Source organism: Nilaparvata lugens, chromosome 12, assembly GCF_014356525.2.
Source record: "Nilaparvata lugens isolate BPH chromosome 12, ASM1435652v1, whole genome shotgun sequence".
NCBI classification, from domain to species: domain Eukaryota; kingdom Metazoa; phylum Arthropoda; class Insecta; order Hemiptera; family Delphacidae; genus Nilaparvata; species Nilaparvata lugens.
Genome location: NC_052515.1, coordinates 32715270 through 32727743, shown reverse-complemented (window position 1 = coordinate 32727743; position 12474 = coordinate 32715270). Strand labels below are relative to the sequence as shown.

The window sequence follows — 12474 nt, the reverse complement described above, 5'->3', positions numbered from 1 at the left end:
TCACCTTCATCTTCATGATCATCATCATCATGATCATCATGATCATGATCATCATCATCATCATCATCATCATCATCATCATCATCATCATCATCATCATCATCATCATCATCATCATCATCATCATCATCATCATCATCATCATCATCATCATCATCATCTCATCATCATCATCATCATCATCTCATCATCATCATCATCATCATCATCATCATCATCATCATCATCATCGTCATCAACATCATCATCATCATCATCATCATCATCATCATCATCATCTTCTTCTTCTTCTTCTTCTTCTTCTTCTTCTTCTTCTTCTTCTTCTTCTTCTTCTCCACCTCCTCCTCCTACTCCCCCTCCTCCTCTTCCTCCACCTCCGCCTCTTCCTCCTCATTTTCCTCCTGATCTACTTTCAGCCTACTTCATTTTATTAATCAATAACTTGATCTTATCTACCTATATAATTATTTTTCTTTATCAATTTTTGTTTTTCTCTTAAATATTCATATTAATTAAAACTTTTACAATATTTCCATTAATCCTTAGTTTAATTAATGAAATTAACGTTTTGGTGGAGAGTTAGTGGGGAGGATATTTTCAATATTCTTTCCGAAGAATGGACATTGATATGTCCAAATCTCCGCCAATTTATGTAGATGCATAACAATATAATTATCTATAGTTATTATATTACAAATTGCTTTTTCATATCATATACAGTTCAATAATTATTTTCTTAGTCCATATTATGTAAATTCATCTATAATTTTGCTGTATTGTAAGCTATTGTATATAAGTGTTTAAGCCAGTATATATTGTAATCTAAATAAATAAAGTTCTCAATCAATCAATCAATCAATCTCCTTCTCTTCCCTCCTCGTCTTCTTTTATTCCTCAAATTCTTCTGTCTCTTCACTTTCTTGCTCTTGCTCCATGTTCAACGTCCTCTCTACTAAACATTTTTTCTCTATTTTCTTGTGTTCTGGCGTCATTTTCTTTGTGAAACCTACACACAGTCTACGTTTCCCGATTAGGAGATTCTGTTTTGAAACCTCCTCGGTAAACGCTCTTGCGACCTTGCTACCCACATCTCTTCACCGTCCTGTTTACTTTTCATTCTCTTTCTCTTTTTTGTGGTCTCTTCTTCTCTCTTGTCACAAGTATTCTATTTCACTCACTTTGTGTGGGTATGCTACCATTAATCAAAGTGTATAATATACGTTTTTCCATAATGTAATGATGTGATTGTACAAATACTGAAACCTATACCCTATCTAAAATCTAAATAAAGAAATTGATATGGTAATGAGAAGAACTATAGTGAGGTCCACGTTATAATGACAGTATTTGTTCAACTTTGGTTTTGCTATCCTTGTCTATCATTCGACAAAGCCGGTGGTACTATCCTTTTCTAGGTCCACAACGATGCCAATTATGTTTTTAACAGTGTAGAAATATAATTAATTAATGCAGAGAATCGGCATCGCTATTCTCCTATCTTTATCCACTGTCATTATAACGTGGACCTCACTATAGTCTATTTCACTGCTCATGATATATTTGTGCTGAATACAATACCAAGTGTTTCAATGTATCATCAATACTAGTAGCTCTGTGAACAGTAGACCTCACGCAGTTTTCTCACCCACAAGTGTCTGTTGTGTGAAGTGTCAAGTTTCACCTGTTCTAGTTGATTCAGTTAAATCACAATTAACAGTTGAATCATAATTTACTCTTAAAAACTGTTATTTGTTTTCTCCAAGATCAGAAACTCAGTTCACGTTTGAATTTGTATCGCATATGATAATTTATCCAGTCCCGTGATAATCTTTCCATCTGATAAAAATACTCCTCGACTGTTTTAAAATCATTTTTTTTTATCAAGAATATTATATATTCTCCTCTGCATTATTTAATTCATTCAATCATGTTTTATTCTATTCTCAATCACCATTGATTTTTTTCAAAAGTGAGAATATTGATACTGATGGGCACGCATCATAGAAAATATTGAAACCCCACCTTATAAAAATAGGCACGGCCAGACATCTGTGTAATGCATGCAATGAATAATCCACTTGTCAATATTGATTATAAATAATTCTACAGTCTGATTAATCCTATCTTCAGAGTAGATGATAATATATAGTGATATCGGAATATATAGGAAATTCCTTTTCCTTCCATATTATCCTTAAAATTCAAAATTTCAAAAAACCTTGTATATACATCGACGCTCAGTGAAAAAAGGAATATTTTTGCCAAATCTCATAGAATTCCATCAACATGTTTGGCCGTAAATGCGTTACATACATATAGACAGACAAAAGAAAATCCAAGTTAAAACATAGACCTCACTGCGTTCGGTAAACAAGCAGAGTAGCATATAACATTCGCATTTATAACTCATACACCCCGTTGCACAAAAGTTTGTTAACTATCAATACCGATTAAATTCCGCAAGAGCCAATCAGAGAAGAATTTTTCTCAGAAAAATCTATCTGATTGGTATCAATTGGTATATTTTTTTCGAAGAATTAATCACGATTAAAATTTAACTGGCTTTTGAGCAACCGGCACATAGAATCATCAATACTCGAGAGTTTTTTTCATTACCTGATAATACAATGTATTGTAAATAATTAGGGTTATTTTATTACTAGGTAATTGTATGGTAAAATTAATAATAAAACGTTTTCCAATAAATTATAGGCTATAAACTCCATTGATAGAAGTCGAAATTGATTGACGTATTAATCATTAGTTGATGATATAAAAGAATCGAAGATTCACATTGTATGATTTAATTTAGTCATAACTAGTAGTTCTGTGAACAGTGGACCTCGAGCTCTGTAAGCTACATTGACCTGTTGTTATGTTTTCTCAAAAAAATAAATGATTTATCAATTTAAAATGTCTAGAAAAATTCTTAATAAACATACAGCTTTCTGTCTTGTTTCAAAAAGGAGCATACCTCTCAAATTTCATGAAAATCTATTTCTGCGTTTCGCCGTAAATGCGGAACATAAATATGAACATTAAGATAAATGCAAATACGTTGACTTGAATCTTGGATTTATATCGTGATGTTGTTCTATTGTCCTCTAAATTTTCGTCTTCTTTTGAAACTAACTGTTAAAATTTCTCATTTTCTGTGAATCTCTCTTCTTTTTTCATCGATTCTGTTTCACTCTATAATTCGTCACGCATTCTGCTTTCAGTTCGTTCAGAAGATCAGTGATCCAAAGGATAGATAGCAGAAAAAACGTCCATAAATCGGGGAACAGAAAAAAAGTGAAATAAATCCAAGGAATCGAACTCCTGAACCAGTAGTCAACCGTTACTAATGATGGTCTTAAACTGTGGTTAGAGTGATCTATCGATTGCACGTTTTCTTTACACCATAAAACCAGTAAACGACAAATGGACGTGGAGTGAAATACTGTAGAGGCTCTAAAATACTGTAGAGGCTCTAAAATACTGTAGAGGCTTTAAAATACAGTAGAGGCTCTAAAATACTGTAGAGCCCTAAAATACTCCACAATATTTTTCAAAGAGTCTAGAATACTCTACAATACTCTCCAGAGAGTCTAAAATATGGTCTTAAACTATGGTTAGAGTGATCTATCGATTGCACGTTTCTGATACACCATAAAAACAGTAATCGACAAATGGACGTGGAGTGAAATACTGTAGGCTTTAAAATACAATATTTTTCAAAGAGTATAGAATACTCGACAACGCTCTTCAGAGAGTCTAAAATACTCCACAATACTCTTCAGAGAGTCTAAAATACTCTACAAGACTCTTCTGAGAGTTTAAAATACTCTTCAGAGACTCTAAAATACTCTACAATACTCTTCATAGAGTCTAAATTACTCTACAATACTCATCAGAGAGTCTAAAATACTCTACAATACTCATCAGAGAGTCTAAAATACTCTACCATACTTAACAGAGAGTCTAAAATACTCTACAATACTCATCAGAGAGTCTAAAATACTCTACAATACTCATCAGAGAGTCTAAAATACTCTACCATACTTAACAGAGAGTCTAAAATACTCTACAATACTCATCAGAGAGTCTAAAATACTCTACAATACTCATCAGAGAGTCTAAAATACTCTACAAGCCTCTTCAAAGTCTAGACTCTTGAAAGATCCTGAAATACTCTAAAAGATGAGGCTGAGGATCGATTCACAGGGCAAATGAGTAAATAGTGGGAGAAATGGAACCAGAAGATAACAATAATAATAATATCGAGTGACCTGGCTGGCTCAGGTCTGGTGCCAGAGTTTTCAGGTCGCAACTGATCAATTTCAGGGCTTCTGAAACGACCTAACGACTGCTTTTCAGGCAGCCAGGAACCAAGAATAGTGTATAGACCATACTAATATATGACATATACTATGAATATATGCTATATACCATCCTTGGCCGGGACCGACGGCTTAACGTGTCCATCCGAAACACGAAAATGGAACCAGAAGAAAATAGTACGTGGAATATGTAGAGGAAATGGAGGAGCATAATGAGATGAATTAACAGGACAGAGGCAATGGGATGAGAGAAGACACAAGACATAGAATGAAAGAAAATGATGATAAAAGAGAGGAGAAAAAAAGTAAATTCGTATGGCTTCTGTTGGTGGGGAGTCCCTTGCGGGAAGGTCCCACCGCCTGAATATATAATTTAAGCCGTCAATGGGCCTTACGACTGTCATACTTCAGCCGGGACCGACAGTTAACGTGCCCATCCGATAACACGGGAGAGATCTGGTTAAAAAACTTTTGGTAATGAGAGGGTTTGAACCCGGGATCTCTGTGCTGCTACGCAAGCACTCTATCCACTAGATCACGGATCACTCCAAGAGAGGAGAAATAGATAGAAACTGAGGAGAAAGGGTGAAGAGAAGCAGTGGAAAGACAAATCGAATCAGAAAAGAGTTTGCTAGAGGTTGGTTTTTTGTGTAATTGCTTTTTGTGGTTGAAGAATAGATATTGAAATAAGATTTTGTGGTGATGCTTCTGTTGGTTAGAAGTGTGCAACTAAATTATTGGACCATGACAGACTGCAGCTTGTTTTTTCTCCTCTCTTCTTTCAACCCTATCTTTGTTCCTTTTCCAACTTGGTTTCAGAAGTGTTTTTCAACCATAGTCTACTTCTGTTCCTTTTCCCAAGAGTTCAAATGAGACTATTCAAACTAGTTTATTTATTTATTCATATGTTGATATAATTACAAATCATATGAATATGATCGGGATAGAACAACAGGCTAAAACTATTCTGTTCCCAAATGTTGATAAATAATGAAATGTCCGAAAAAATAGGTTATGTTCTTACTGAGGAAATTTAAAGTTCAAATTTCTATCCAAGAATATATATTAGCTAGAAATTTTGAATTCAGAATGATTAAAATACCAAATTATAGTCAAATTTTGCACTTAATATCACCGCACTTTGAATAGTTCCATCGGGCTAAGTGTGAATAGTTCCATTTAAACTCGTGGAATGAATATTTGCACTGAATCTGATGCGGACACTGATACTGATGTATGAAAACCTAGATTTAGCAGTGATTTGGCGAAGGAAGAAAATAATGACTTCCTATTTTTCTGTTTTTGACGCTATTTTCAATTCAATAGAAGTTACAATATTGGAAAATTGGTTTTCAAATTTTGGGCTTCTAATGCAGGGTTCAGTTCTAACTAGCATAGAGCTAGAAACACAAATTCTGTAGCATAGAACCAATACCTACTGTACTATTACTAATAGAGTATATACTATATACTAAAGTAATAGTAGGTATTGATAAAACATATAGAAATAACCAGACATATGAGAAGCATGATGAATCAGGTTTCTGGAAGTGTATGAATCAAATAATATATGTTACTTCTCATTGTTCTAGAGTTTTCAAATGGCTTCACCCAGATTTTTATTGATATTTGTTCAGGACAAGCATTTGCTAGTTTGATCCATACCCAGCCTGATAAGTTGAAAAATTTTACAACATGAATTATTTTCATTTACAGATGGAATTAAATAGAGAATGCATTTATTCAAATGCTAATTAATATATAATTATTATTCAACGAAAATCCTAAATAAAAAGACTTCTGCTACTGCAGACATTGAGTCTTCTGGGTGATTTACAGCATTTATTTAGGATTCTCGTTGAATAATAATTATATATTAATTAGCATTTGAATAAATGCATTCTCTATTTAATTTCATCTGTAACTGGTTGGCCGCTATGGCTTCGTATAAAATGAGCTCTGCTATCCAGAGATTGTCAGTTTGGTGTAAGGGTAAGCATTCCTGACTGGCAATTGGGAGGTGCCGGGTTCGATTCCCGGGCTGGCAACTAATTTTTGGATAGTAGTTCTCATCGAATTTCCATCTAGCTGTTAGCCCTGTTGTCAATGTCTGCAGTAGCAGAAGTCTTCGGGGTGATTTACAGCATTTATTTAGGATTCTCGTTGAATAATAATTATAATTATTTTCATGTATGAATGAAGGTTCAACCTTTATTCTTTATTCTTCATTGATTCATACAATAAGTACATCATCAAAATGATAGGGAGAGAAAAAATAAGGTAACCTTGTGCTATTCTTCTCCCAAATTTAGATAATGTTACACATAGTCCGAAATAGGTTGAGTCTTGTAGTTGTTCACTTCACAGATTCAAATCAAACACTTGAAAACATGAATTTCGTTATATAAATATATCTAAATTGGAGTAGATCATAAGTTATAAATTAATATATGGGATTAAGGATTATAAATTCAATGTTGTTTATTGTTTTCGACTTTTCAAATTATTTCTGGGTTTCTTCATTATGCCACTGTAAGGATGTCTACGTTCTCATTTCGATCACCCATTCAATTGAAGAGTTGATCTGCTACTGTACATTGAATGGAACAGTAATCAATAAATCTAATTACAGAACACAAATGCAATCAATATAATATCCAATCAAGACTGCACATCTAGATCTTCAATTATTCCAACCACCTCAAGCATCAATAAAAGAAAAGAATAAAAAGAGAAAGAGAATCAACATTTCTTTGTCTCTCTTTCTGAATCTGAAACGAATTTAGAGCAACAAATTTCATAGAAGAATCGACAAAAAAAGATGAAAGTGGAACACAATAATCATTCAATGTAGATCGATAGAAGAGGAATGTTATTAAAAAGAAGAAGGAGAAGAAGAAGAAGAGAAGAAGAAGAAGAAGAAGAAGAAGAAGAAGAAGAAGAAGAAGAAGAAGAAGAAGAAGAAGAAGAAGAAGAAGAAGAAGAAGAAGAAGTAGAAGAAGAAGAAGAAGAAGAGAAGAAGAAGAAGAAGAAGAAGAAGAAGAAGAAGAAGGGTGTAAACAAAAGTGAGATGAGAGGATGAAAATTTGATGACTACAATCAATCCAGACAGCCTGAAGCTTATTGGAATCAATTTCAAATTTGATTTTCATTCTATTCAATTTTTACTATTTCATTTTCCTTTGCTGGCTGTGTATATCGTATTCTCGTATAAATATATTAGTTTCATCTATGTGTAAGTCATCTAGGGACTTCGAATATCATGTTTCCTATGTCAAGTTGTGATTCGATTTATTATTTACCTAGTCACCTAGTCATGTGTGTAGAATCATGTAGAACCTTTTAGTGTGTAGAACCATAGAGAAACAATAGCGTAAGTAGATATCCCATGGCATAGGGCGTATATGTCGCAAGTTTTACTGTTATCCCAAGCCGATAGTTCACATAGTTCTTTCCTATGCAGCTGTGTGACGCTGGTAGTCTCTCAAATTGTGCCGTTCATACACTTACCCCAACAGAACAGTAAAAATTGACAATAATCGACAGTAATCGGCTTGAGATAACAGTAAAAGTTGCGACATAAATTCCCTATACCATGGGATATCTACTTAAGCTATTGTTTCTCTATGGTAGAACATAATATTCAGAGTATGACCCTGGTAGTCTCTCAAATTGTGCCGTTCATACACTCTCTCCCCCAACAAAACAGTAAAAATTGACAATAATCGACAGTAATCGGCTTGAGATAACAGTAAAAGTTGCGACATAAATTCCCTATACCATGGGATATATACTTAAGCTATTGTTTCTCTATGGTAGAGCATAATATTCAGAGTACTATTTATCTATAAAGCATCTAAGGTACTATCTTATAGTTTTCACCTTAAGTTCTATTCACCATAAAGTTCCATTTGAGCTTATAAATTCATGTGAAACTATTTTATCATAACCTGAAATTACAAAAAGAAAATCCAAAAATGCTGAATATGGCCCAACTGCTTCAATGTGAGACCCCACAACGTGAGAAGAGAAATTATTTCAGTTTCAAATAAGTTCCTCATGAAGGCTGAGGAGCCTTGAAGCTATTTTTCTCACTCCAAATTCCAAAATAGAATTTCTGTCTCCTTCCGGGCTTGAATTCTTTCCAGGATTGATTTCTTTTGTCCTTTCAGTTTCCACACACTCTTGTCTTACTTCTGTTGTCTTCTTCTTCTTCTTCTTCTTCTTCTTCTTCTTCTTCTTCTTCTTCTTCTTCTTCTTCTTCCTTCTTCTTCTTCTTCTTCTTCTTCTCTTCTTCTTCCTTCTTCTTCTTTCTTCTTCTTCTTCTTCTTCTTCTTCTTTTTCTTCTCTTCTTCTTCTTCTTCTTCTTCTTCTTCTTCTTCTTCTTCTTCTTCTCTTCTTCTTCTTCTTCTTCTTCTTCTTCTTCTTCTTCTTCTTCTTCTTCTTCTTCTTCTTCTTCTTCTTCTTCTTCTTCTTCTTCTTCTTCTTCTTCTACTCCTCCTCCTCCTCCTCCTCCTCCTCCTCCTCCTCCTCCTCCTCCTCCTCCTCCTCCTCCTCCTCCTCCTCCTCCCATCCTGTCTTCTTCTTCTTCTTCTTCTTCTTCTTCTTCTTCTTCTTCTTCTTCTTCTTCTTCTTCTTCTTCCTCCATTTTTTCTACTGATCTTTCTCTTAGAATACTTCATCGTATGTTTTTTTTCTTTTAAGCTACTTCTTCTTTTCTCCTACTTTAATCAGATTGCTACTTCAATGTGAGTCTTTTAATCTATTTTTGTCGGTTGGATGAATTCAGAAGTTCGCTTCAATCGCCTGCAGCGATTCGGAACAATACGGTTCCAAACCGATTTCAGTAGACGAATAATAGATGAAACAAATTTGACAATGAATGTGAAATTCGGAGATGGTTTGAAATGGATCTTACTGAACTGCTGCAGGGCGAATTGTTTTGTTTCTCATCTAGACGGCATTCTAACATCATTATTTTGATAGTTATCGGAAGATGAGAAGGAATGGTATTTTGGTAGGCTACTTCTCTATCAATTTACCTGCTCGTACAGATGGAATAAATATACAAGGAGATATAGTGAGGTCCACGTTATAATCGCAGTATGTGTTGCTATCCTTGTCTATTATTCGACAAAACAGATAGCGCTATCCTTTTCTAGCTCCAAAACGTTACCAGATTGGTTAATAGAAGAGTATTGAGAAATGTAGCAGTGGAGGAGTTGGATTTTGATGTGCATATTGAGGTCGTGACTCTTGAACAGTTTTGCCATCTGATTGAAAGCAGCCCTCGCTTTTTCTATTCTGCATTTTACCTCTTGAGAATGATCCCATTTCTCATTGATCAAGGTTCCCAGATACGTGAACTGTTGCACCCTCTCTATCGGCTTGGTGTTAAGCATCAATTCACATCCTCCCACTGCTCCCTTACTTATCACCATGAACTTTGTTTTGTTTACATTGATTTCCAAGCCATATTGTTCACTGACGCCTCCCATCTTGTTCACAAGCTCCTGCAGGCTGTTCATGCTGTCAGCGAAAATTACAGTATAATATCATAGAGAAACAATAGCGTAAGTAGATATCCCATGGTATAGGGAATTTATGTCGCAACTTTTACTGTTATCTCAAGCCGATTACTGTTGACTATTGTCAATTTTCACTGTTTTGTTGGGTTGATAGTGTATGAACGGCACAATTTGAGAGACTACCAGCGTCACACAGCTGCATAGGAAAGAACTACGTGAACTATAGGCTTGGGATAACAGTAAAAGTTGCGACATAAACGCCCTATACCATGGGATATCTACCTATGCTATCGTTTCTCTATGATAATATGTTGTTACAGACTCTAGATACTGTAGTTGGTGACTGTAGTGATTTTTAACCATGCTGAAACACCGGAGTGTTGTCTAAAAATATAAGGAATTTATTGAAACATTATATACATGTTTCAACTTCTATGGTATCATTTTCAGTGTGATCATCGACACTAAAAATAACACCATAGGTGTTGAAGCATATTTATGTAATGTTTCAATAAATTCCTTTCATTTTTAGACCACATTCCAGTGTTTCATTGTTGTTACAGAGTCCATTTTAGTTTTTATTTCCCTGATTTAACATAAAAAATGGTAAAGCACATCCAGGTTAGATCAGATGCGAAGTATTAAACACACTTGATTTAAATTCTCAGTTTGGACATAAACTAAGCAGCTATTAAATTTCTTCAGAAAATGTCCTTCTATTTTTCCACTAACTTGTCAAATTTCTTCAAAAACATTCTCCTTTTTTAGACTAGCTAGTCAAAATTAAAGTGAAGTCTGCATACTTTATATGCACTCAGGATCAAGAATAAGAAATAATTAAGCACATGTGATTCAAGTACATGTGATTTGGTAATTTGAGGTAATTTCATTTGAGTACATACATGGGAGGTAATTGACTTCAAGTAATCAAGCATATCAAGTTCCTGATCTAAGTACAACCATGTTATGACCATTTACTAACATCCTTCTTAAAGTATGATTTACGATGCACCTTATGTGAAGTTTTATTCATTTAATCACATACAAATACTATCCAGGTGAAAACAACAGGCATTTGCCCAAAACTGCTTTAGCCGGTTTGACCAAGCCACAACCACCTTTTAAGGTATTTCAATAATTTTCTACACAACTCTATATAATGAGTCCACGTTATAATGTTGAAGTTTTTGCACTAATTAGAGAATTTTGATTCATAAAAGGTAATGTGAAGTAGAATGTAAAGTAAACTATGTACCATACCATTTATAGTCAGTGCAATTTATAGTTAGTATCCTGATTATACAATTTAGTGAAACTTCATCAAAATAGCGATTTACTGTAAAATTCTTCTCCAATATACTTCAGATGAACCTTATTTTTTATTTTGTAACAATCTACTATCAATTTTATTCTTTATTTTGTTAATACAAAGTTTGTTTCATGTTTTCAAGAAAGGTTTATTATCAATCTATCCAAATTTAAAATTATTTGTTTTATTCTAATTTATTGAGGTCTAAGATTCAAGTCAACGGTTTGGCATTTATCTTTATATGTGGCGCATTTACGGCGAAACGCAGTACAGTAATAGATTTTCATGAAATTTGACAGGTATGTTCCTTTTCTAATTGCGCGTCGACGTAAATACAAGGTTTTTGGAAATTTTGCATTTCAAGGATAATATAAAAGGAAGAAGGAGCCTCCTTCATACGCCAATATTACAGTAAAAATCAGACTATAGAATTATTCATCATAAATCAGCTGACAAGTGATTACACAGATGTGTGGAGAAGCCAGTCTATTACTGTATTTCCATAAGGTCTATAGTTTCAATAAGGTACTTGTGGATGAGAATACTGCGTGAGGTCTACTGTTCACAGAACTACTAGTATTTTCAGATTGATGATTTGGTGTATAAATTGAAATGGCATGATCTATGTATAATATTTGGTTAATTTGAAACTAAATTAGGAAATTGAAGAAGTTTCGGGCAATTTCCTGTATAATTCTTTTCCGATCTTTGTATTGTTTGTGCTAACCTAATGAATAAATGAAAATTGAGTTGGTCAATTCTAGTTATATTCATTCCAAGTAGATTGTTCGGTTCACAAGCTTGTCTGTTCAAAATGAGTATAATGATGAATATATTATGATGTACTTATTGTATGAATCAATAAAGAATAAGGAATAAAGTGGAAACATGGAGCAGCTTATGTCACGAAGCCTGGTTTTGTAATATTGAATAATGTGAATAATGTATATTTTATTGATAATTGACCTTATTTTTAATAAGTAAAACTTTCTTACCCACAAGTATTGTCATCAGCTGTCGTTATGTTGGTATTCCTCATGTTGGATATCAGATCCTGAAAATAAAATTATATTTTAGAGAAATTAGAGACAGTTGTTAAATGTTTATAATTTGATAGAGTGTTAATTGAATAGGCCTACTAGATACTCATATAATGGATGAATTTTCTATCAATGGATACGAAGTCGAAAGGCAATGAAATGAATGGTAAGGTGACATTTTTTCAGTAGAGCCCAGTCCCATAAAAAATACTCAAACGAGAACTATAAAATGTTGATCAAGATATTCGAGAATTCATCAAACACCCATAGGCTAT

General features: G+C 33.8%; 1 protein-coding gene across 1 annotated transcript in view; it reads right to left on the bottom strand.

Moving 5' to 3' along the window:
- The window catches only part of LOC111061458, a 79450-nt gene extending 67241 nt beyond the window's left edge, over nucleotides 1-12209 (bottom strand). The window contains exon 1 of the mRNA XM_039438560.1: nucleotides 12155-12209. Within this exon, the coding sequence (XP_039294494.1) occupies nucleotides 12155-12198 (44 nt within the window). The 5' untranslated portion in view covers nucleotides 12199-12209. The remainder of the gene's footprint in view (nucleotides 1-12154) is intronic.
- Nucleotides 12210-12474: the final 265 nt, after the last annotated feature.